The sequence below is a fragment of the Amphibalanus amphitrite genome, unplaced genomic scaffold (genome assembly GCF_019059575.1).
Source record: "Amphibalanus amphitrite isolate SeventyFive unplaced genomic scaffold, NRLGWU_Aamphi_draft 000027F_arrow, whole genome shotgun sequence".
In the NCBI taxonomy this organism is placed as follows: domain Eukaryota; kingdom Metazoa; phylum Arthropoda; class Thecostraca; order Balanomorpha; family Balanidae; genus Amphibalanus; species Amphibalanus amphitrite.
The window spans coordinates 1,437,657-1,463,422 of NW_024881523.1; the positions used below are offsets into that span (position 1 = coordinate 1,437,657).

Consider the following 25,766-nt stretch of genomic DNA (forward strand, 5'->3'; position numbering starts at 1 on the left):
TGTCCTTGTTTTAATTCTGGTTGCTAGGTGGTTGTCATACATGTATTGGCTCTTTTCACTAAGCTTTTATTAGTGGAAAAGAACCAACGGTAGATCTTTTTTTGTACAAACCATATTTTCCAAAGTCAGATCAATGTTTGACGAGTCACCCTCCGTACATAAATGGATGCATTGAAAGCTGCATCGTGCTTGGCGCTTTTCTGATACGCCGGGTGCAAATGTCAAACAATGCAGTGCCAGCGTGCCTTGGCGAACTGTTCTACGAATATGGGCGACAATGCGAGCTTAGAAGTCCCATGGAGACGCCCTCCAGGCCTTGGTGACTGCCGCCGCTTAGAGCTCCTGATGATGCCACGTGTTGCAAGCAGTAACAATGAATTATTGCACCACGTATTGGATATTGGTTTATCTATTTTTTTTTGTGTGTGAGCCCCTATCCCAGCATTGTCCTGTCGTTCCTCTCAACAGTGCTCTCGACTCTCCGGTGTTTTTGTCTGCCTACTTTCTTTACGAAGGCTGATTATGCCGCCGGATATCTTTTTCGTCCCACTTAGAACGGTTTCGTTTTTGTATCGGTCGATTCATCTCGTTTAATAGCGCGCGTGTGACAGGTCCGTCCCTATCCATGACCCATTTATTTGTAAGCTTATAGCTGTGGTAGCTCGTTTTTATTACAGTCAGGAAAAATCTACCGAAGAGCATTTTGCTTGTTCATGGGTTGACCTAGGTTGACCTAGGTTGACCTAGGCAACTCCGTTGGAATCTTTAACTTCATCTAAATGATGAAACTAGCTTGGCTATCGGGCTACATTTAGTTATTGCTCCAGCTCACGTTCATGGAACATCTATCGGCTATGTCGTTGTCCAGCTGACAGTGAAGTGCGGCTACTTAGGGCTCCAGCTGCCTGGGAGACTGTCTGACGCTACTGTTCGATGTGCCGCCGTGAAGCGCGCGCGCCGCCGCCAGTGACCGCGTTTCCCAGTTCCGCGTTCCAGTCGCGTGGTTTGTTGACCTTCAGACCGATAGTGGGTCAGCGGGCCGCCCCGTCCCGAACCCAAATGGTGGACACCGGACCATGGTCTCTCACCAATGGCTTCTCACCAGAAGTCTCTCACCAATGGCCGCACCGGAGTCCGGAAATGTCAGGAACGGGAGTGGCTGCTTGGGAGGGGCCGTACGAGCCATGAGGCGTCTCGCATAGCACGTCTGAATACGCGTAACCAACACAACGCACAAGACTGATGACATCGAATTTCGAAATTCGAACTTCTGCTGACATGTCGTCCGTAGTCACTCCTTGGACCTTGCACTATGTAGTAGTTACAACGTTTGACACGATATATGGCCAAGTGATTGCTAGATGAGCGATGATCTTTTTAGATAACGCGGGCATTGATGACTTCGGTTCCGAGGAGTCTATTTCAGTTCTGATCGTAGCGGTCCTGCGAATGGCTTTCGCTTTGATCGGTTCGAGACCTTTTTAGGGCTCTCTCTGTACACCACACCGTACCGAGTGACCTATGAGAGCGGAACAGATAGATTAAGGTCAAAAGGGCTAGGTCCAGAAGAATGCTCGGCCTGAAGCTATCTGTCCGGTAGGCAATAAGTTTCCGCCGAGAGGCGTCCCCGTTCATTTGAGATCAATTCGAGGTGTGTCGTCTGGCATTAGATTTCCGATACCTACCTACCGTTTCGTCCGACGTAACTGGAAGGGTCATTTTTGTGCAACTCACCGTTTACCTACGTCATGGAACAAACGACCCATCCAAAGACTACCTCGCCAATTGTGCTGGTGCATTCTTGGGACAAAGTTTTGAAGAGACTTAGAAAATGGCTCATAGAGAAACAACTGATAACATATGTTTCTGGGCAACTGGCAAGTGATAGGCCCTTTCTAACTATTGACCTTAGGGTCGAATGTTATCGCTCCTACTCCTAGTTCGTTAGGTAGTACCTACCGTCCTCTCGTGTCTCGGGTCCCAACGTAGGTATTATGTGTTGCGAAAATTCATTCCAACGTCGACTCGGGCTGCTCCAAGTTAAAATTTATTTTAGACCGTTATGCGTGCCCGTCTTTTGCACGTGCACGTGTTTTGCCAGCTTCACTAAATCAGCTCCGAACACAGGGGGCAATATTCTGTTGACCATTATCGCGCCGTTGCGCTGCAGCGCACCTCGGCGATGGCTGCCGGCGGCGGCTCGAACGCCGGGCTGCGCGCGTGGCTGGGCCGGCGCGGCCGCGGGAGCCAGCCGCGCTCTGACCCACTTGGGTCGCGCGCGCGGGGCGGCCGGACGCTGCCATTGGTATGCAGGGTTGCGGCAGATAGCGTCTGTGGCTGTGCACACATGCCGCCGTACCGGGCGGCCGGCCGTCCTCCAGCGGACATTGACACCCGCCGCCGGCATAGGTGACGACAGCAGAGAGGCCCGCCGAGGCGCCGAGAGAGGCGGATGGGGCAGAGGGTGGTCCGACCCTGCGTCCCGCTGTAGGATATCGGAGCTGTGGTGAAACACGCCTTAGCACCGTTCAACAACAGCACACGTTTAGTGGATGAGTTCAATGGAATGTAATGGTTAACGGTACATTAGAGAACGGTGAACGTTCTTACTAAAAGGTATAGCATTGCAATTTATCAGTAAATGGTATAATTTTGAATAATGGAATTTTGAACAAATAAGTGGATCATATTTTGCTAAAATAACACTCTTCGTTCAGACTTAGAGATAAACGAGAGACAAATATTAAATTATTTAAATAATTAAATTAAATTATTATTATTGAAAAGAAGCCAAACGAAAGGTGTGGCGCCAGCTATAGCGAGCAGACTTTCCCGCCGACAGAAAGCGGGAAAGACCCGTCCGTGCGTTGAGTCGAGCACTCATGTGCCGGACTCGTGACAGTGGCCCTCGGCCCAACAAAACAGGTTCTTGAAACATTGTCATCGGCGACATCAAAACAGTCCTCACCTTGATGTTCTCCCTTCCTTATCCTCTCCCTCTCTCCATTCCTATCGGTTTTCTGGATCACTTTCTTTATCTATCATTCTCTTTCTTCCTTTTTCTCTCTTTTTTCTCCCTCTCTCCCCCTTTCTCGCTCTGTCTCTCTCCTCTCCCTCCTTCTCACTTCATGTTTCATTTCAACGGCCTTTACTGTCTTTACAATCGACACCATGTAGTCGGTAGGTGATAGGTGTCTGTTATGTGATTAATCATGTGCAATTCCAGGTATGTACCTATTTTTTGCTCTACTTGTGAGGTCACGCTTTCTTGTTACGTCGCTGACAGCTCAACAAGCCCTTGATAAAGTTTCTCCAAATAAGTGGCATCGCCTATGAAGACACGTTTCCCAGCGCCATAGCTCGCTAATATGCTCGCTTGCACTGCTTCGCTGCCTTCATACCGCTCGTTTAGACGTTCCCATGTGTTCAACATAACACGTGTGGCTCACTATTGACATTTAGGAAACTGCCGCTTTTTGGGACGCGGCGGTAGGCAATATCTCACAGGTGGTGGGCCGCCGGCCAACTTTTCCCGCTGCAGGCGGCATACGGTGCATAGTACGGTGTGCTTGCATACCATCGTCGCGCGGGGCGGTAGGAACACATTACACCTGCGCTGAGAGGCGACCAGGGAAGGGACAGAGAGAGTGCCGGAGAGGAGGGGAGAGCGGCGGAGGGCCGGAGCGAGCAGAGAAAGCGGGCACAGTGACCCTGTCTGGGCGGCTTAGTAGGACACTGGCCGCCGGCGCCGGCTCCGATCGCGTCGAGTCGTGTGTACTCACAGTCACACCGGACCTGCCGTCACCGTGACGGGCTCAGTGGCGACGGGAGCGCTACAGACCGGAATCGGCTGCTACCGACGGATATTGTTAGCAGAGATTTGAAGAGGAAATTCCAGCCGGATACGCGAGACAACATGCACGAAATAACTTTATAGTTGCCTTTAGGATATGCATCTACTGAAACTTTACCATCAAAATGGGTTAGAATGTAAGTGAACAGCTTTAGCTGGATATAAAAAGTGCTAAAAACCATATTCTTTTGGAGTCTATTTTGAGGTATAAACAAGGAAAGACCGCTTGAATGTAAGCGCATTTAGGCAATTTATTTCACAAATCAAACGATATGTTTTTTTTTTAAATAATTGATTGCCGTTATATCCCATGGGGCTCGTGAATTATGGTGTTCTTTATAATGCAATGTAATGCGCACCACAAACCCAGCCAAGTCTGCATGTTGCCGTATACAAAATAAAACGGCTTCGGGTCCGCTTCGGTTGAGAATCCCGGCACCGGTTCCGAGAGAGAGAGAGAGAGAGAGAGAGAGAGAGAGAGAGAGAGAGAGAGAGAGAGAGAGAGAGAGAGAGAGGGAGAGAGGGCGAGAGAGAGAGAGAGAGAGAGAGGAGAGAGAGAGAGGGAGAGAGAGAGAGAGCGAGAGAGCGAGAGAAGAGAGTGTGAGAGAGAGAGAGAGAGAGAGAGAGAGAGAGAGAGAGAGAGAGAGAGAGAGAGAGAGAGAGAGAGAGAGAGAGAGAGAGAGAGAGAGAGAGAGAGAGACAGACAGACAGACAGAGAGACAGAGAGAGAGAGAGACAGAGACAGAGACAGAGACAGAGACAGAGACAGAGACAGAGACAGAGACAGAGACAGAGACAGAGACAGAGAACAGAGAACAGAGAACAGAAACAGAGAAAGAGACAGAGATAGCGACAGAGACAGACAGATCGATAAAGGATATGAAGTGAGAAGGTGTGAGACGAGTCGAGTGCGCCCTGTCAGCGCAGCGATTTCGTGCGCCGGCCGCCGGTGACCCCTGCTGAATGTCGTACTCGCACGCCGGCCGCCGGTGACCCCTGCTGAATGTCGTGCGCCGGCCGCCGGTGACCCCTGCTGAATGTCGTACTCGCACGCCGGCCGCCGCCGGTGACCCCTGCTGAATGTCGTGCGCCGTGCGCCGGTGACCCCTGCTGAATGTCGTACTCGCACGCCGCCGTCGGTGACCCCTGCTGAATGTCGTGCGCCGTGCGCCGGTGACCCCTGCTGAATGTCGTACTCGTGTGCCGGCCGCCGGTGACCCCTGCTGAATGTCGTACTCGCACGCCGTGCGCCGGTGACCCCTGCTGAATGTCGTACTCGCACGCCGGCCGCCGGTGACCCCTGCTGAATGTCGTACTCGCACGCCGGCCGCCGGTGACCCCTGCTGAATGTCGTGCGCCGGCCGCCGGTGACCCCTGCTGAATGTCGTACTCGCACGCCGCCGTCGGTGACCCCTGCTGAATGTCGTGCGCCGGCCGCCGGTGACCCCTGCTGAATGTCGTGCGCCGTGCGCCGGTGACCCCTGCTGAATGTCGCACGCCGGCCGCCGGTGACCCCTGCTGAATGCCGTACTCGCACGCCGGTGACCCCTGCCGAATGTCGTACTCGCGTGCCGGCCGCCGGTGACCCCTGCTGAATGTCGTACTCGTGCGCCGGCCGCCGGTGACCCCTGCTGAATGTCGTACTCGCACGCCGGCCGCCGGTGACCCCCGCTGAATGTCGTGCGCCGTGCGCCGGTGACCCCTGCTGAATGTCGTACTCGCACGCCGGCCGCCGGCGACCCCTGCTGAATGCCGTACTCGCACGCCGGCCGCCGGCGACCCCTGCTGAATGCCGTACTCGCACGCCGGCCGCCGGTGACCCCCGCTGAATGTCGTGCGCCGTGCGCCGGTGACCCCTGCTGAATGTCGTACTCGCACGCCGGCCGCCGGCGACCCCTGCTGAATGCCGTACTCGCACGCCGGCCGCCGGTGACCCCTGCTGAATGTCGTACTCGTGCGCCGGCCGCCGGTGACCCCTGCTGAATGTCGTGCTCGCACGCCGGCCGCCGGTGACCCCTGCTGAATGTCGTACTCGCACGCCGTGCGCCGGTGACCCCTGCTGAATGTCGTGCGCCGTGCGCCGGTGACCCCTGCTGAATGTCGTGCGCCGTGCGCCGGTGACCCCTGCTGAATGTCGTACTCGCACGCCGGCCGCCGTCGTGACCCCTGCCGAGCCGGGCCGGCGCGCGCGGCGCAGTCGGTCGTCGTGGGAGAGGCCACCGTTCCAGGCGGGCCGACCGGCTGGCTGGGAAGGTAGCGGTGAACAGAACGGTACGACTGAACGGGGCCGAGCCGGGAGGCTGGGTAGGACTCGCCGTCTGCCGGTCAGCGGCCACTGCGCATGGTGGGGCCACGCGCATACAGGCCTCGCTTTGGTCACTGGTCAGACTAGTCCTACCACGGCTGGGGTATCATATGGCAATTTTTCTTCGGCTGGTGAGCAAAAACCCTTATAGGTATTATAGCGAGTCAGCGACACGTGAAACGACTCGCAGAAAGTTTGTTATGGAGTTTTTGTTATTAGAAAGTACCGCGAAGTTTTGTTTCCTTGGCATCCCTTTCGGCAAAAATTTCAGAACATCTGATTAATGATTATATCCTACTGAGTGGTCGCCGATTAGAATCCAAGCATCACATTTTTAGCTTAGTGTATGCTACAGGAAATACAATACAAGAAACTACAAAAGCACAAGAACAATCTCGACCACTTCTCCGTTGAGGTTCCGTTCCGCAAGGTTCCCCTCCCTCCCCGTCACGGCCGGCGCCCTCCTGACCACGGTCACTGCAGATCGTATCGCTCCCTTCCGCAATCCGTGGCAGATCTGCGACAAAAAGCCGCCGAGCTACCGGTCCGGCCGGTCGCACCGGGCTTCCCTGGCGACCTTGCCGTCTATGTTGTGCCACTGTCCGGTATGCCATTCACTCGAGTAGTTACCGAGCGTTGCCGGCAGCTCGGCTAAGAACGAAAGTCACCGTGCAGGCGGACTGGACCGGGCGCTAGCAATAGTGACTCAGCACGGAGGGAGCGGAGTGGAACGGGAAGGAAGGGGGAGCGCACTGTCAGTTCGTGGGGATCAGTCTCGGCTCCCATATTTCGTCCCGGTCCCGGTCTGCTTGTGCACATTTAATCATCATTGCAGTCCCCATGGTCAACTGGACAGCGAGACGCTGCAACTTTTAGTGCCCAAGAGTACAGAAATTAAAGCACTCTGTTTGGGAACGATAAAAACGATTCGCGTTCATTAGCTCTTTCTCTGACATACGTGAATGTGATAATACATCAACGGATACACGTATAAAGGTCAAGGGAGGCAGGATTGGTGAGATGACTGTTCGGTAATGTTCATGCCGGTAAAAAAACCTTTGTGCCCTGTGCAGGGCAAATGCACAATAATGCTCGACGCCGGGTCTCAAGTGAATTTCACTTGATTATTCTTATAGACGGTTACTGGTCAATGAAAACAAACTCATTTTCCATCATCCGTCGTCCTGAGGTACCGAATCTCTGCAGTTTTCTCATTTGACGGTCACAGATGATTGGCTGCATGCTGTCTCCGGCAGCAGCTGCACGCCTGCCTGCTCCGGGGCCGTCGCCCTCAGCCAGTGGCCCGTCACCCTCAGCCAGTGGCCCACCTAGGAGAGATGGCGCGGTGCTGACCGGCCGGCGCGGAGCCTCGATATGGGTCAGACGCGTCAGCCTGCCGCCGGCCGCCGGCGGCGACCGCTCCTCCCAGAGGAGAGGTGTGCCACCGACCGCGGCGAACTCGGCTACCTGCCAACCTCGATCAGAGAGGAATAATGGCTATATTAGAGCTGATCACAGGAGAAAATATCACCTCGGCGATTCAAACACCTGTTCGGAGAGGTGAATGAAGACTGCGTTTACCAATTTCGATTGAGATTGATGTGAACTCAGTTTTTATTTGAGACTGACATTAGGCGATATGACTCCAAGATAGATGCAAATATACCTAAGTGAATACTAAATAAGTCCAATTTATTGACACCTATGTGGAACGAAACCTCAAGTTGATCGATTCTAGCCCATGAACCGAAGTTCTATAAATATACGGACGACACAGCAACGATGAATCCCCAACATAAATGAGTTCTTGAGGTTTAAGCGATTAACTTTATTTTGACAACATAACCTTAAGTGTCCTCAAAATTAATTTGATATTTAAACAGCTCATGTCTACATATAGGTATACGTAAATAAATCATCGAAGAAAAAATCAATTTATGCATTTGTTTCATGGAGTTCAGTCGAGTGGCTGACAGAGTAGTTCAAAATTAGAATTTTCTTTGGGAGCTTTATTCGTTATATTCTTACTTAAATTACCTATTTTGTTTTCTAAGAGGACATTTTGATTTTCTAGCTCTATAAAATAGCAGCACCGTAAAAAAAAATCATTTATTTCAGGCATATAAAACAACAACCAATGCAAGGTCAGCGCCTGTCAATATCTGATACCATGACCGGGTCGCACCCCATCAGCGGGTGATCCCGTTTCGTTCGGTGGCCGGCCGTTTGGCCCTGCCACTTTCGCCGGCAGCGTGACACGTGAGAGTGGCTCGGCGCCGGCCGATAGGCGGCTCACGGCCCACATCGGCTCCGACTCCGAGTCGGCAGCTCTGTGTCACGGCTGGGCCCGGGGCGCCGACCGGCGCGCTCGGCCACAATGGAGCGCCGATGTGGGTCGCCGGCTGGGAAACTACGGCCCACCGCGCCGGCCCGCGCGCGCCAGCGACGGCGCAGCTGCGTGACGGTTGACCGCGGCCGCCGTCACTGCCGGCGCGGCCGCAGACTGGCGGGCTGACCGCGACTACTCGACCAGATCCTTGGAACTAGTTCAGCTCATTTCGTGAAATGACAAAACTACCATCGAAAACGGTGCTAAGAAGCAGCACTACAGGCTTCCTGATCGAGCCATTGATATGAGCATTCTTCCGTAGGTTATTGTCCTTTTTATTTGCCTCGAAATTCTTAAAGAATGGGATGACATTCGAGCATCAGCTTTTCCATTCGGCCGGGCAATGCCGGGCAGTGGAGAGACTTAAAAAGCGGAAATTCAGCGTCTCCCACTATTGTGCTCCGTTCGTCGATCCCTGGTCGCAGATGCTCCCTCAAACCACTGGCCATCCCCGTCAAGAGCCTCTTGTATCGACCGCCGAAACCAACAATGAACGATGAACGATTTTCCCAGCCGAGGCATGCACGTTCGTGGTGCGCCACATGCCTACTGAAGGGGCACACATGACTCGCCGGAGCCGCAGAGAAAGTAAAGGATCTGTGTATTCCAGGTCTTTCCGGCACTTCAGAGACGGCGCCATTCAATGTCATGCCAGGTGACGTTGAGGTGAAGAGGAAAGCGTCGGCTCGAATTGCCGAGAGAGTCAGAAGGCGTGACGGTGGTGCACGAGCTGGGGTAGCTCTGCGGGTACTTGGCATTGAGAGCTATAGGTGAAAACATGTGCGGGCTAGATCATATGTGACAGCCGGAGTAAGTCAAATGTGACGGCTGAGCTGGGGGCAACTATGCCGGCTAAGGCAGAACAATGATGTCTCCCGAGGTGGAATGAAAAGGCAAAGACCGGCGAAATGTGTAGACCGATTCGTTCGACTGTAACCTGGTGCAGGAAATAAGTCCAAAACTGATGGGTGTTAATGTTATTCGTAGAAAGGCAAAGAAGGCGCTCTTATTTTAGCCAAGTCATCTCGGCAAACATTCTGATTCTATCCGACGTTGCCGACACAAGAAGCACACGCGCTGCTTCGCTGGCGGAGCGAGGTCACCCGCTCTGGCTGAGATGATGCGAGAGCGTGGTAGCCGCGTGCCCTCTGGTGCCGGGCCGGCGGCCGGCGTCAGCACGCAAACGATGTGCAAAAACGCAGATGGCGGCGGCCGGCGGCCGGCGGCCAGCCTGCATTGGCCTGGCCGCACCGGCAAACTCCGCCCCTTGCACGTCGCGGCGCCGGACTTAGCCCCACGTGACCGCTGACCGCGGCTGCCCCCACACTCGGCCTCCGGTCCCACTATAAAGCAGCCCGGTTGCAAAGGGCGCCCATTTGAGGGTGCATCGCGCCGGCCGGCAGGGTGTGTGCTGTTTGCAGGTGAGTTGATCGGGCTGCTGATCGCGGCGGCCGGTGACCGTGGTGTTGTGGACGACAGACGGTGGACGGCAGACGGCAGACGGAGCTGCAGAGACGGTCCCGGGACGTGTTCCAGCTCGGCGGGATGTCGGCCGTGGCCGGGGGCGGTACGCCGCGTGCTGGACCGCCGAGAGACGAGCTGAGTCATCTCTGAGCACCACCGTGACGAGCGGCCCGCCGGGGCTACATCACTCACCGGGCCTCTCACAGTTTCCCGTACTAGCAGGCGGCTCACAACTCACTGCTCGTCCAGCCAGCTGCCGGCAATGTCCCGTTTCGCCCCACAGCAAAAATATGTTTGCACTATGTCACCGGTTCATCGAAAAAAAATGTTCGACCTTTTTTCATCAATTCACAATCGATAAAACCGAGAAATGGCTTCTATTGAAACTAACATTAAACTAAAATCGATCGTTTTTCGGTCCACGCATTGTATCGACGATTTAACTTATAGTCTTTGTTTCCGACAAAGTAAAACTCAAATTGTAAATGAATATTTGGCTGCTGCCTGGGGGGAAAATAAGAAAAATGAAAATTGGCACAGATGACAGCATTGACCTAGCCAGCCGAGGAATAGGTATGGCTTACACTTACAGACATAGTTCATTGAGCAGTGACAATATGTGTTTGCCCCCTGACGCAGGATTCCAAGATGAGACGCACACTGCTCTGTATCTGCGTGGTGGGCCTTCTGGCCCCGGCGCTGGCCGACACGGAGGCCGCCAAGGCAGCGGCGCCGCAGCCGCTGGCACAGGCTCTGGCCCAGGCTCGGGACGGCTCCTCACACGGTAGCCACGGGTCTGCGCACAGCGTGGGCGGCTCCTACAGCACCTCCGGCGGCGGATCCTACAGCGCTCCCGCCCAGCCGTCCGGCGGCTACGACGCCCCGGCCTCCAGCCACGTCAGCTCTGGATATTCAGCTCCGCAGCAGCCCAGCTCCGGCTATGACGCGCCTTCTTCGGGTGGGCACAGCTCTGGAGGATACAGCCAGCCGAGCTCTGGTTATGATGCGCCTGTCTCTGGTGGATACAGTTCTGGCGGCCATAGCTCTGGAGGCCACAGCTCTGGAGGCCACAGCTCTGGCGGTTACAGCAAGCCCAGCTCAGGTTATGATGCGCCCGCCTCTGGAGGTCACAGCTCTGGTGGATACAGTTCTGGCGGCCACAGCTCTGGAGGCCACAGCTCTGGCGGTTACAGCAAGCCCAGCTCTGGGTACGACGCGCCGAGCACGGGCGGCTACGGCGGCGGCTCGACCGGCAACCTGTACTACTACTACTACCCGGTGCAGGAGAAGCCGCAGGTGCACCGGTACCCGGTGAAGCAGTCGGGCGGCGGCGGTGGGCTGCTGGGCCTGCTGGGCGCCGTGCTGGTGCCGCTGCTGGTGCTGGGCGGCGCGCTGCTGCTAGCGCTCGTCATCGGCTCGCTGGTGGTGGCCGGCACCGGCCGCTCGGCCGACCCGATGGCCGCCTGGAAGGCCGACCTGGAGCGCCTGGTGGACGACTACCTGACCATGCTGGAGGACGAGCGCTGCGTGCAGCGCATCTTCTGCGAGGTCGGCCTGCGCGCGGAGCCGTACCGCTTCCCCGGCAAACAGCTGGTGGCCAGGTGAGTCGGCGGCGGCGGCGACCGGGGAAACCTGACCAGGGTAGGGTAACAACTGACAAAGAAAGCCAGGGTGACCATTAGAGGAGCCAGAGCGACCACGGAACATCGCTGGAGACGGGTAGATGGGCAAAAAAGTTGATGTGGAGAAAGTATTGGACAGATCCACTAAGCGTCCGGGGTGAAGCGGATACCTGCATCTCAGTGGATAACACGAACAGACACCATTTTCAGTTCACCCTACTTTGGATGCCTCACCGGTCATGCATTTATTGCGCGACCGTTCGATTCAGAATACCTAGTACGTCTGCTTGACCCCATGCAAAACAGGCTCATCAATTGGCGGCATTACCCTATCTGAATTGTAACTAGCCGCGTCCTGCGCTCGGGCGGCGCCGGCCGGCCCGTTCGGTCACCGGACGTCGTGACCCCGTTCAATCCCAATGAGATGCAGGCTCGCCGGGCGCTGCTCGACCGGCGCAGGCCAGTGCGCATGCGCGCCAGCCGATGCGGGTCACGGTGACCGCAAGCCGGCGAGCAGATGGTGTCGACTTGGGCTAACGGGAATGGAAATGAAACGGCACGCGTCGCACCTGTACAGACAGATGGCCGGGCACGGGACCGGAGTGAAATCAGTGCGCACTTAAAAACACACATTTTGGCTTTTATTGTCACCGCTAGTCACTAGTGAGGATGATGTGGAATGTGAATGGGTTTACTCGATGATCTCTCCGGTACCTACGCTATGGGAAGAATCGGTTTCGACAGGCATCCGCTGAAAGGAAATGAATTCAGTGGCTAACTGACTACACCAATTCGTTTCAATCCATAATTTAAATAGCTGCGATAAATAGATACCTACGCCTTTGGCCCCATCTCAATCATATGAACTGAGCTGCTCGTCTAATTAATGTTATGTTCCATAACGTATTAAAAGTCAGCGAGGAGCCATTAACTGCTAATGGTACAAAGTCGACTGCCTAGGGTAGCTGAGCCAATGCAGCATTGTCAACGTTTTGATAACCTTCTTCTCTTTTACCCACAGTTTGGTGGAGCAGTTTGCGCCAGAGATGGTTCAAGAGAATGCCTCCATCTTATCCAAGGCCTCAACTGGCATCTACGACAAGCAGCAGTGCAAGAAAATGTTCGCATGCAAGTCCCGGCTCGGCGATCAGGACTACTAAAAAGTCAGCTTAGCTAGAGATTTATGTTCTTGTGCATCATCGAAGGCTTTTGTTAATTCCCTTACGCAGCTCTTGTCATGTCACTGCTGCGCATCCAAAGCTGCCAACTTTTATCTTTTTCATGAAACCACTTCAGTTATAGATCAGCTAGTGTATTTAGGGAGAGGTGAAGCTCCCACAGCTCAAGCCTTGTAAATGTTGTGATTCGCTCCGGTGAGCGTTCCTTGAAGCATCGCTCGTTGATGTCCGACGCGAAGGCGTTGTTCGGTGACCATTAAAGAGGCACCCGTTGTTGATGTTGTTGTTGTTGTTGTGGCTGTTGTTGCAGTTGTGTCATCGTCGCTAGTCGGAACCACGTCCCCGTGTTGCTGTTGTTGTTGTTGTTGTCATGTAATTGTTGCATGTGCGTCTGGTCAGCCCTGCCATGTTGTTCCGTCGCCACTTCGTTCTATCCTCCAGTCCCGTCTAGCGGTGCTTTCATGCTGCGTTATGTGTCGTTACGTCTTGTGTGCCCGTACAATATGCCTGGTATTTCTCTATTTATTTGCTTCTTCATTAGCGCAGATAGGAAGTCTTTGAATGGCCAGTCACCTGTTTGGTCGGGAGCATCAGTTGCTGCTTGATATTCGTCATCATGCAATGTTCTTCATTCTATTTATTTGTGTTATTTGTTATTTATTACATTGCCCACGCCAACACCAGAGGAATAAAACAATGAACAGCTTTCCTTAGCTACTTGTTTTCAGTTGTATGTCGTTTTTATGATCTAAGAAGAAGATGCGATACCTAATTACGATATAATTATATAGCTTATGGTCCATAAATTGTTTGTTGGGTTCTTAACCCTATTCCTGGCGGGCTCCGCCGGGACAAGAAACTGGCGGGGGGGGGGGGGGGGGGCGATTCGGCCCCCCCTGAGATCTCGAGAACGAAGCAAGATAGCGACAAGCGGTAAACGGCATCGGATACGCATGGACAAGGTCTACAATTTTTACTAAGGTCATTTTCAGGTCAGGTCAAAGATGACGTCACAGGTGTCGAAAAAGTCAAAATGGCGGCGCTAGATATGGAGAGAGTTTTCCTCGAATAACTTTCGACTTAGTCAAGATAGGAACAAACTAAGGGCATCATCGTGATCCTCTCGTCAATCCGCATCGAATGATATATATGTTGACCTCGAAAGGTCAAGGTCAAAGGTTGACCTCAGGTCACGTGACCTCGAGGTCATCATGCATATCATTCGATGCGTCTTGACGAGCTGAACACAATGAGACCATCCACGCGTCTGTATCTTGTTCCTGTACGGAGTTATTGGCCAAAAACCTTTGGTGACCTTTGATGACGTCACATGACCTCACAGCTGCCCAACAGCAAAACAGACCTCAAGGTAGTGAAGGTTGATCGTATATGAAGTCATGTATGGTATATGGGGCCATTCCGACCCGTTTTAGTGGTAAAAACAGGGAGTTGATTTTTCCCCCATTGACTTATAATGGGGAGGTCGCGAAACTGACCTGACCTTAGGTCACCGATATCAAAATTCCGAGATATACAAATTGCACATACTGGTACCCTAACTAAAGCCTGAAGAGAATAAATTGATCGGTCAAAAACTCTAGCTCTGGCGTGATTGCAAACTTTTCTGAGGTAGGGTCACCAAACCGCCTCTGGTGACCTGACCTGAGGTCAGATCAACTCAAAATTTTCAGACATGTTGCGTAGAAGCCTTTTAGGAAAAGTCAGAAAATTTGAGCTTCCTAGCTCAACGCGTTTGGGAGAAATAACCAAAAAACCTCAGGGGGGGGGCTCCTGAGGCCCCCCCCCCCGCCAGGAATAGGGTTAAGATGCGAGTCGTGCTTTTTTACGTCGATTGCGCAGACAAATCTGGAGTTTTATTGGACAATATTGCCTTCTCATTCACGAATGACTCCTCTAGACGCTCGATCGACAAGGGAAAACACCAATCCACCAATCGATCCAAAATGTTTACCAAATCATTTTATGGCCTAAAGCGACGCGAAGCGAGCCAGGACTTCGTTATCTGGAGAAGAACAAAGCAAGCAATAAGCGGTCGCCGTCGAGTACATTGATATGCCATTTTAATTAAAATAACCTCAAATGGCCTTGGCGATTGATATACACTGAAGTTAGGATATGGCCAGGTGTGGCACCAGCCCCGTCGGCTGGGAAGGGTTGATAAAATTCGCAAAGAAGACGCACTGATGCATCCTGTCTTTTAGACAAACTGAAAGTTATTTCAACGTGACAGTTCCAAGCATCTTTGTGTCCATTGAGTTGTCAATCATAACAGAAGTCATATAAAAAGATATATTGAATGTGACAACGACCATCTGGTGTCCAGTGTTCACCGCTTGTCAATCGATGGAGCTTTGATGCAAAACTTAACGTGCAACAAGCCCCGTTACGGATGTAACGGGCTACGTTGCACTTATGCTTATCTTTTAACTTTATTTTTTAGTACATTTCAAAGCGCTGCAGAATCTAGTATGAAACCAGGTAACTTAGACTCGGTCAGTGTCATGGGTACTCTCAGTACTCACTAACTCAGGGTATGTTACTCAGGATAGCCAATTGAAGTGAGGTTCCCAACAAAGGTAAAATTACCACAGCTTTTTATTATCCCTGAGATAACAGAACCATTAGACATCTGCTATAGTCCAGCTAACTCCGTGCATGCCTAATGACAATTTCCTCTACCATCACACGCCTGACTTCAGTCACAGCAATGTAGCGATTGTCACGAACAAACCGTTTTTTGTTATCAACCGGATAAACAGATCTCTCCGAACTTGAAGCCGGAAGTAATCATCCGTTGTACCGCCTTGAGTCTCAGTGCGTATTAATGTTTTACTTTGCCTTATGCTTACTGATCAACTCCTCTCTAAGCTGTAATTCTTTATCTAATATCAATCGATCCTGTTTTATTTTTTCTTGCCGATCAGTGCTAATATCGTAATGCTGTTTTGCTTGAGCCCGTCTCGTTTGCATGCCAAAATATAAATGAATTCTCTTCTCTGTTAGAGGGAGTTGATCGATATGTGTGAAAAACGCCTCCACTGATACACAATGCTATAGAAATGAGCGCTCCCAAAAGTCAGAACGTCTCCTCTTTAGTGCAATACAGTGCCCTTATTCTTTACATCATGGAATAGCCAGCACGCTTGCCACATGTTATCCTTGCTGCATCATTATTGAGAATCAGTAGGCAAATCTATATAAGTTGAAGACATTTCTTTCACGCCTTATCACATAAACAATGAAGATGAACAGGTAAAACTAAGCTTTTAAGCACGTTTGTATCCCTCATTGATGTCTTACTCCCACCGCAACCGGTCTTAGAGCGGCCTTCACGGGGCGCGCGCGCCGGCCGTGCCCGACCGGTACCACACCACGGAGCCGGTGGTGCCGGTTTTTGCACTGCCAAGTTCACGGCCGCGCTCGGTTCGGCGACTACACAGACCGGTCGGCAATGGTGGGCGGCCACCACGCACCGCAACTTCCCAGATTATCGACAGCCATCGATATAACCGGCAGGCACGTTGCGTCATTTGTAGTACCTACTAAAAGAAGGTTAATAATTACGTTAGCGCCGAAAACGTTATGAAGCGTAGGGGAAGTTGGGGGAACGCCGAATACTTTTTTCTGACGCCCGTAGCACGCAAGGTAGACAACATAAGCTTTTCTTGTTGGCGTCATTCGAGAGGCCAGTCTTTTGCCTTTCAAACATACCAGGCGCATTTGATGAATTGGCATACCGTTAAGCGCACAAACTAAAAATATCAAAGAAGTGACTTTTTCGGCGTTGCCCCGGACTGCGGGGAAAGCCGAAAATGGGAGAAATGATCTACGGGGAATGCCGACATTGATGTTTTGCCACTTTATCTCAAACTTTATCCAGAATTTATCAAAGCTGACACGCGTTTTAAGAGCTTGAGGACGCTTGGTGCACACTGGAAGTTATAGTTGTGTGATATAATAAGAAAATGCCAGGTAAATAATTCCTTATAGGTAACAGGCCGTTGTGTCGGCTGAAAGTGTAATTTGTGTGACTAAAAATTCGCGTTGCTATTCTACAGCAGTAAAGTCCACGTAGCGTGCTTTAACGTGCGTAATTGCACGTTTTCGGCATTACCCCAGCCAGCCATACTTTCATTTGCAGGCCCATAACTTTTCAACGTGCCGTATAAATTTCAAATAGGCAGCACACTTATGCACAGACATGCTGAAGATTACTTGACCGAATTGGCCAGACAAACGGTAGCATAATGAGTAAGAAATGCAGCTTCAAAGGCGCATGTAGTACAAGGAACGCGTACCTTGAAAACGCTCTTGGCGCCCTCACAGCCGAAGTATTCCGAATGACGACTCGTAACAAACATGCGATAATTGTAGTCACTTAAGCTTCAGAGCATCACTGACAGGTGGCATCCATGTCTTACCGTTTTCGAAATATCTCGAATTTCGGCTTTGCCCCAACTCCGGCATTGTCCCAACTTCCCCTAATAATGAAACAAGGGGAGCCAAGGAAAGTTGGAGGTTACTTTATCTCTTGATAAAGCCGATTCTTGAAAAAGTCATGAAAGGAGAATTTCACGCGTCAACATGGCTAATAAGTGATTAGCTCCCGATGCATGGTGACGATAATTCACGCGGGTCGCGCCGATGGCGATGATTTCAGGCGCGTTGGATTGACGTCGAGCTGTTACTACCTGCTCATTGTGGAGAGAATCAGTGGCGACTGATGGAACGAACGCGATCAAACAGCATTGTTCATGTTTACAGGCCCGGTGCTATTACGCAGGGATGCTTTCACTGTGGGCACACGGGACCAGTGATGCGACACCCAACCTTTCACCTATGCGGTAATTTCCGAACAGACCTGTGTCCTGCTGGTGTCAGTGTCAGTTCGTTGGTGGCACATCTCTGAGCTGGGTGGATCCAGGTGAGTTCGCTGGGAACCCCGCGGCTGAGGTCTGAATTCAGGGATCATCGGACACGAGCGTTCCCGGCCATGTTCGACCAGCCTCTGCAAGGCTGGTCGTACTCTGTCGTACTCCTTGTACTGCATTTTATTATTTTGTACGTAAGAAGCCCAATTTTCCAGTGACCCGGAGAAAGTGATATTTTGTAGGTGCCGCTTGCCTGTGAGCATTCGTCCGATGAAAAGCTAAAAGGAGCACATTGCTAAGAAGTATGCGACGCTCTGCGACGATAAAACATCGCTCGGCGACGTTTTATCGGACACAACTGGGGGCCTGCCTTTAGCGTGTGTCCTTTGCACCGACAGACGCATATCCTTGCCGAAGATGCTGCTGGCGGCGTGTCTGGCGGTGCTGGTGAGCGGCACAGCCGCCCGGATGGCCATCGCTGGCGACCCCAGCTCGCTGCAGTACCTCCTCAAAGAACGACAGGGGGCCTTCCTCCAGAGACCTCCCCCTCGGCGCGAAGGGGACTCGCACTACCCGTTTGAGGACGTCTACCAGCAGGATCATCAGTGGTCCTCGTATTCTCCCACTGGAAGAGATGGAGATCACGACGAAGAATTTCTTGATGACAACACTGTCTTGCAGCCACCTTTAAATGCTCATTACGCTCGCGAATCTCACGTGACGAACGAGGCTAACCATGAACGCGATAATCCCGTGAAGTCGCTAAGTTTCACAGGGTCAGGATCCCATGTAGCCAGGCACCCATTCTTCGAGAAACCTGAAATCACTGACGATGTCTCATTTTCCTCTCCTCATGCCTACCACGAGAGCAATGATTTCGCTTCCACCTCACCTCCGACACCGATCAAGAAGCAGTTTCCGTTGTCAGACTTTTCTCCGTTGCTCGGTCCTGTTTCCCCCTCACTGATTTCCTCCATCCCAAGCCCCGTCTCCTCCAAAGTCGTCAAGCATGACAGAGACGATTTCGTGCACCACTCCAACTCGTACTCGGACGACCCCACATCGTACCACGTGAGCTCCGGCTACCACGCGCCGACCACCTACCACACGCCGGCCACCTACCAGGAGCCGAGCTCGTACGAGGAGGACGGATCGCTGGTCGGTAACCTGAAGAAGTACGGCGGGGCGATGGCGCCGCTACTGCTGGCCACCGGCCTGATGTTCCTGTTCCCCTCGGTGCAGACCATTACCAGCTCCAGCCGCCGTCGCCGCCGGGACGTGGGCGACATCACAGGTACGGCACTGACGTATGATGGACGTCAAGGTATGTGACCGGGGTGTCGAGGGACTGATTGCTCACATACTATCAAACAAGGTCCTTGAAAAGGTACGCAAGTTTCACGTGACAAAAAAATCAGGATTTCTACCAAGACGTTTAACGTCAACCGGTGCTGCTGGCGTTTTACATTTCTCCTATATATAATTAATCACCATTGCAAAATATGCTTGGCCTACCTGTAACTCACAAATACGGGTATAATAGATTTTGAGCTTGCAGATGAGCTTACGATCCCTCATTCACTCTCTAAGATGAGCTATATCCGTGCTTGTCCGCATCGATCATTCTCGTGATGAAGATCTCTGTTCTCGTTAACAGCTGAGGAGGAGGACCCGTCCGAGAGGCTGCTGCTGCTGGTGGAGCGCCTGCGGACCATCCATTCGTCGTTCGCCGACAGTCCCTGCCCCAGCCGGATGTTCTGCCAGCTCGGAGACGTCATAGCCGACACCAGCGATCCCGAGCGAGCCACCAAGTAAGGGAGCCATCATTATAGGCACCGGCCATGCGTTTGTGTGTCATTCATTAAATAGGAAGCTCGTCTGAGGTAGCACGGGGAGCGCTATTATAGCCATTTGACCCACAGCGTGTGAGCTTTCCATTTCGCCGTAAAAATTACAGTCGAACGCGCGCGCAGCTCGACTCACTTTCTTCTGTGGCCGGGTCCGGCTCTGCCGCTGCTGCTGGGGGCGGGCCGGCGGAGCGTACTGCACCATCACCCTGCCCGACCTACTTCGGCAGCCCGGCACCAGACACATTAACGCGAAAGCCGAGGGAAACGCAGCGCGGACTTGTCCTCGAAACAGGCCCGCACGCGCCGCGCACACCTGTGTACGCGTCTTTACTCATGATTCTGCACATGACTGGCTTAAATCTCCGTTTTGGTTTCCAATATCAGTGAAGGTACTCGATAGATTCATTATTGAATGCCCGAATATTTTTACTATTGTTCTGACAGCCTGTCTGCCTATGACAGTCATGGCTTGCGTTGTGTTACCGAGTGCCCAAGGCAAACGGGCGTACAGAACAATATGTGCCATCACGCTAAAAGCTTTCAGAGATTCTCTTGGTGTTTTCAATGGAAGGATGCCAGAGACTGTATCAAACGTATGCATCTCGAGGCCTCCCGAATGAGAGATTTCCAGAAGACGTAGAGTTTAGAGTGGAAGGTTGAAACGTGTTCGTTGTTCCCAATATCAGACATGATCCGTTCCTCACACCGACTTTATTTGACCTGAATTGTGTTTTGCGTTTTTGCTTATTTTGTTTTAGTTATGTGTATTTTCGGCAGACGTTTTAATTTTGCTCTGTTCATTGCCAAAGACTCACATTTGGCTAATTGCCGACACTAGTCGGCCATTACCTATAGGTAGCCCGACATTCTCAGTCTGTCAATGTAGGAGACTCGTTATCAGTTTGGTGATTGGCTGGTGTGCGGAGTTGCAGTTCCCGTCCATCCGGATATCGGACTTTCCCGATCGGATGACAGAGGTCAGAGACTGTCCAACACATACGGTTGTGAGATCCTGCGGACTCTCGGCGGCGCCAACCACTTGCACTGAGTCGGCGTCACGAAGTCAACAAGGAGTCAAAGCATTCAGTCTTCTTACACTTCTTTTGCGTCTTCGCGTAAAAACGACGGGATGACATGCATATATTTCCGGCCTAACTGCAGAAGGCATGTCGTCAAAATTCGACATTTTTGCCTTATCATGACACTCTGTTAGTCAAAATTCGTCTTATAGAGCCACAATCATTCATTTTACAACCCACGCTTTGACAGTCGACACCGATAGGTCGACACCGATACCGTCACCAACTGGTGTATATTCTTCAGGTATATGGAGCAGTTTTACTCGGAGGAAGCTGACAACATGAGCATTTTGAAGAAGGCAGCACTCGCCAGCGGTCAGCCGGACTGCCACCTGTACGAATGTGCCCTGGAGACCGATGAAGAGCCACCGGTGGGACTCGCGGACGTCAAATAGAAATAAGGTAGCACAGCGCAGGGCACGCTAAAGCCGCGTGTCCACCGTCCACGTCTATTGCAGAAGCAATGAACGTCGGAACAGCTGATAATCCGTGGTCCGAAGACACAACAAGTAGTTGTTAAGCGATGTTTATGACGATAAGGTGACAACTGCACATCGTTGTATTGCGGTGAACTGAGAGGCCGAATCGTTATTGCTCGGCTTCTTCCGCGCATCTGTCCTGCACTTGTTATCGCACTGTTTCATCAATAAAACTTCGTCATCTGTATCCTTGGCTGTGTATGTAGGCACTAGGGTTGTACATTTTTTTCTATAGCTTCTAACTAGCTCACGGTCCGGAAGGGCTCACTCTGGATTTGCTTTACGCTTCTCGTAGCAACAAAACGGAGACGTTATTGAATAAAACGACACATCAAACATACTTTATTTTACTTTCGTTCACCGCTCTAGGTTATTTTAGTACATGACCTGAACTCAAAGTTGTTAGCAAAATACAAAAGGGTTAGAGTCTTTCAATAATTTATCGATCTTTCACCCTTCTATCAGGTTCGAACAACGGGGCTGTTAATAAGATATTGCAAGGGCCTTGATTGCAAGCTTCAATCCGAAGAGGAAAAAATTCGGACTTTTAGAACCTCTCAAATCTCGTAACTCATGTTTAAAGCTTAGTGAGAAATGGGACTCTTCTCAATAAAATTACTATTTGTGTCGACGGTAAATACATTACAGACGCTTTGGGCTGACTCGACTCGGCATAATGTCAATGAGCTCAGCCTTACGATAAACATAATATTTGTACCGACATTGTGTCACGACTTTTCGTTGTCGAATTAAAGCACTCACTAATCTTCAACAGATTATTAAAAATGCGAATTGCTGACTTTGCAAAGCGAATAGAACAGTGAAAATTAAGTCTTATAACGATCTAAAAAATGACCTAAAAATGTTTCAGCAGTGCCTTTGATATCGGTCATATCCATTTCCTAATGTTCATCTGTTTAGCGACTTAAATCAGGGTAACAGATATGAACAAATCTTCTAAAACCCCTTCGTCTGGCGTCCAAAAATCAACTTTTGATCCCAATCTGTCATTTGAAATGAAATCCGTACAGCGGTTGATTATATGTCCCTGTGTCCTTCAACCTGAAGTTTTTAGAGATTTGTACGCCATAGGTTAGATGTTGATTCGCTTGATCTCTCTAATGTTCCCGCCTCGCCAACTGTGTTCGTTTGCCCGTAAAGACCATAAGATTCTGAGCTATGATTTATTTGCCGTCAAGTACAGTACCAAACAGCATCACACGCACACTCTCAACATGCGGTCACGCACGCGTTCTCGGGGCAGCTCTTCGATTCCACGATTGAAGCCAGTCAAATACGTGTGGTTTGTACACCAAGACCCTGGCGCGTGCGGACGTAACAACAATAATAACAATAACAACTGTAACAACTCACAAAAAGCGTACGAGGTATACACAAAAAACGTATCACATACATTGAGCTTTTTGGCCCGGACTGTATGTCCACAGCCCGGGCCAAAGAAGGGCTAACTGGACGGGACACGAGCGAATGTGTAACAGGGGATGAAAGTGCGCTACTGTGACAAGAAGACTGCATCTGGGAATCGTAACTACTCTTGGAAATATTCCATACAAAATGTTCAGCGTCACGGAGGATAAAACGATGCAGTATAACGTGAAAACGAATACTGATGGAAGTGAACCAGGCTGAGCACAAGCCTGGTTCTTGGGGCGGCACGTAGGAATAATAAATAACAAATAATAAATACCATGAGCTACTGAGCACTCGATATGGGACGAGGACTTGACAATGAGACGCAACAATGGATGGCGATGGTGACACGGCTGTGGTACGACAGCCACATTGAAGATACTCGTCGACAAACACGAATGACGAACACAAAACGAGGATGACGCACATGCAGGGACACCATGAACATAACACGCAAGGAGTGGACAGGACTGGACCAACGAGATGTACGGACAGACGTAGTGGCAGAGATGAACGACCATGACGGTCGTCATCCGTCACTGACAATAATCGCGACACAACGATGACGAAGACATCAGCTCAACGGCGGACGGACGGATGCGGCGGCACGAGTGACAAAGCGGCGTCGTGGCACGGGAGCTCGCGCCGCGCTGACCACTGCGCCGCGGAGGCCCTGGCGCCGGTCTCGCGGCTCGGCCGGACGCTCGGACGGAGGTGTCTCGGCGCGGACCCGCCGCTGGCCGGCCGGCTGGCTGCAGCAGGCCGGAACTGTTTGTCTGTGGAGTAGCGGTAGCGAAGTCAGCGGGCGGTCACGGCGCGCTCAGAGGGCCGGCCAGCCGCGTCCGACGCCGCCGGCTGTTGACGGCACCGACCACTTGTTTGCCTCGGCTGGCTGAGCGCGATGAAATCATGCCGTAGCGCTCACCGGGAACTGGGTCAGCCCGAGTCAACAACACGACGAGATTGACCAAGTCATCGGCAGGCCGGCGGCCGGCAGAGCGAAGGCGCCGGGTGAATAGTAACTGAACTTTCTAGAGAGCTTTACATTGGTATTAACGGCACCGAAGACCGAACAGCAAGAATTTCATAAAACCATCAGAAAATGACAGCAATCGTAAAAGCTGTTTCGACGAAGTCGACATCACGGGAAAATTCCCCGACATCGCGGGAAAGTACCTACCTATATCTACCACCATTTCGCGATTGACTTGACGGCGAAGGTGGCGACCCGGTCGAACTCGGGCGTGTGGATGAACTCATAGACTGGCTGCGGGATGCTGGGCAGCAGCTCACGGCCGGTGCTGCGGTTGTTGTTGTTGTTGTTGGCGATGGCGGCCGCGGCGGCCAGCAGACCGAGCAGACCGATACCGACCAGCGCCACCAGCAGGATGGGTCCGATCAGGCCCAGGCCGCCGTCACCGCCGCCGCCGCCGTGCTGTCGGTCAGAGGAGCACAGTCCGGTCACAGAGGAGCACAGCCCGGTCAGAGAGGAGCACAGTCCGGTCACACGGACTTCACACAGCTGCCGTCAGCACCGGCTCGCTGATCCGTGCAGCGACAGGTATCAGCAGCGGATCCCATCCGCTTGGATACTGGTCACACAGCCGTAGCTGGATCAGACCTTTTTTGGTTTGAAAGAGCCATGCCATTCGAAAACAGAAACAGCTATGAAAGGTGTCGACCGTTGCTTATCTAAATAAATAATTGAGCAGTGAACACTGCGATGCAATATCAACGTGCGCCAGGCGCGAAAGGAACCCATGTCTAGATTGGAGCTCATTGCATCGATGCTGATGACTAGGACCTCCCTCTGCCTTGGTTTTCCTTCAAATAAACCGTTAAGAAAAAGGTTAGCTTTAGTGATCAAATGAACAATTTCTTAGCGTGAAATTCGATGGCCTACATTAAAACGAAAGCAGCAGAGATGTGCCGCTTTCGTCCGAATTTCGCGATGCCGCCAGCGGACGCACCTGGGGACGGGGGTGGGGCCGGTGCTGCTCCACCGGGTAGTAGTAGTAGTAGTAGCCGGTGCTGCCGGCGGTGCCGGAGCCCTTGGACGGAGCCGCGTAGCCGGACGACGGAGCAGGAGCCGAGTAGGAGCTCGAGGTGGACGCCGCCGCGTAGGAGCTGCCGCCCGAGCTGTGGCCACCAGAACTGTGACCTCCAGAACTGTGGCCGCCGGAACTGTGGCCGCCAGAACTGTGACCTCCAGAGCTGTGGCCTCCAGAACTGTGGCCTCCAGAGCTGTGTCCACCTGAGCTGTGGCCGCCCGAACTGTGGCCGCCACCGTCTCCGAGAACTGCGCCCACACAGGCCAGGACGGCTATCGCGACGAACGCCCTCATTGTGAAACTCGGTCCTGAAAGGGAAGCAGAAAGGTCTGAAGAAAACTGAGCAGAGACAAAGTGCCAATATGCACGGACAAAATGAAAGCCGACTAGATGAAAGGCCGTTTTGGAAAGAACAATTAAAAAGGAAGGCAGACGGCTTCCATACAGGCTTGGAAAAATCCAAATGTCTGCCGTCTAAATAGAAGTTGTTTTTATATGAAAACCAATGGAAACCAGAGTACGTTCGAAGGAGCACTGGCATAGGCTATCCAAACACTTAATTTGGAGAGAGGAGTGCTTGGAAGCAATCGAGCTCATTTACTCTGTATCACTCAAGCTCAAGCACAAGCTCCAGAAAAGCTGGGATAACGGTCTTGTAACGCACAGAACTCAGCGAGCTAACGAGCTAGAGAGCGGGCACTGTCGGCAAAAGCCGGCGAAGGAATCCGATTCCTTGGCACAGTCCAAGTATAGACAACACTATCGCCGCTCCAGGTCTCTGCGCGTCGGCCCGACCCGATCTCAGCCTCCCCAGAGAGAGGGGTGTCACGCGACTCCGACTCCGGGACGAACAGCCACCGAGATGTCACTCACTCTGCTCCGCTCCGAGCTGTCCAGACCCAACGACGCGACTGAAGCTCCGAGGCGTCGGCGCTGATTTTTCAACTCCCGTTGGCTCGATTAGCTCTGATGTAACTGGCGGCTGGCGGTGCGCCGGCCCCGACAGCCCATTGGTCGGCGGCGCCTCGAAACCAGGCTACCTGCGTGTCGGGCCGGCCCGCCGACCGACGGACCGTCTCTCTCTCCCTCCCCTCCCTCCCTCCCTTCTCTCTTTCTCTCTCGGTGGCCGTTGGACTCATCGGCATCGATAGCCCGAACGGGTGAAGACGATCG

At 52.2% G+C, this 25,766-nt stretch overlaps 3 protein-coding genes across 3 annotated transcripts; 2 read left to right on the forward strand and 1 right to left on the reverse strand.

Annotated features, from left to right (window-relative positions):
• Window positions 1–9,868: 9,868 nt before the first annotated feature.
• Window positions 9,869–13,524, forward strand: LOC122364888 (spidroin-1-like). Its single transcript, XM_043335694.1, has 3 exons — window positions 9,869–9,968; window positions 10,651–11,612; window positions 12,655–13,524. The coding sequence occupies exons 2-3, from the start codon at window positions 10,660–10,662 to the stop codon at window positions 12,791–12,793; spliced, it is 1,092 nt and encodes a 363-aa protein (XP_043191629.1). The 5' UTR covers window positions 9,869–9,968; window positions 10,651–10,659; the 3' UTR covers window positions 12,794–13,524.
• Window positions 13,525–18,120: 4,596 nt separating this feature from the next.
• Window positions 18,121–21,278, forward strand: LOC122364793. Its single transcript, XM_043335535.1, has 3 exons — window positions 18,121–18,997; window positions 19,361–19,514; window positions 20,877–21,278. Exons 1-3 carry the CDS (start codon window positions 18,121–18,123, stop codon window positions 21,025–21,027), a joined length of 1,182 nt encoding a protein of 393 aa, XP_043191470.1. The 3' UTR covers window positions 21,028–21,278.
• A 1,003-nt stretch (window positions 21,279–22,281) lies between these two features.
• On the reverse strand, window positions 22,282–25,534 carry LOC122364759 (loricrin-like). Its single transcript, XM_043335459.1, has 4 exons — window positions 25,467–25,534; window positions 24,513–24,901; window positions 23,723–23,977; window positions 22,282–23,318 (listed from the first exon to the last, which is right to left on the reverse strand). The coding sequence occupies exons 2-3, from the start codon at window positions 24,885–24,887 to the stop codon at window positions 23,729–23,731; spliced, it is 624 nt and encodes a 207-aa protein (XP_043191394.1). The 5' UTR covers window positions 24,888–24,901; window positions 25,467–25,534; the 3' UTR covers window positions 22,282–23,318; window positions 23,723–23,728.
• Between the last annotated feature and the right edge of the window lie 232 nt (window positions 25,535–25,766).

Coding starts and splice junctions, on each gene's coding strand:
- LOC122364793 (XM_043335535.1), top strand. CDS start 18,121: ATGCTGCTGGCGGCGTGTCTGGCGGTGCTGGTGAGCGGCACAGCCGCC. Junction 18,998..19,360: donor GGACGTGGGCGACATCACAG/GTACGGCACTGA, acceptor TCTCGTTAACAG/CTGAGGAGGAGGACCCGTCC. Junction 19,515..20,876: donor GATCCCGAGCGAGCCACCAA/GTAAGGGAGCCA, acceptor TATATTCTTCAG/GTATATGGAGCAGTTTTACT.
- LOC122364888 (XM_043335694.1), top strand. CDS start 10,660: ATGAGACGCACACTGCTCTGTATCTGCGTGGTGGGCCTTCTGGCCCCG. Junction 11,613..12,654: donor GGCAAACAGCTGGTGGCCAG/GTGAGTCGGCGG, acceptor TTTTACCCACAG/TTTGGTGGAGCAGTTTGCGC.
- LOC122364759 (XM_043335459.1), bottom strand. CDS start 24,887: ATGAGGGCGTTCGTCGCGATAGCCGTCCTGGCCTGTGTGGGCGCAGTT. Junction 23,978..24,512: donor GGCCCCACCCCCGTCCCCAG/GTGCGTCCGCTG, acceptor TCTGACCGACAG/CACGGCGGCGGCGGCGGTGA.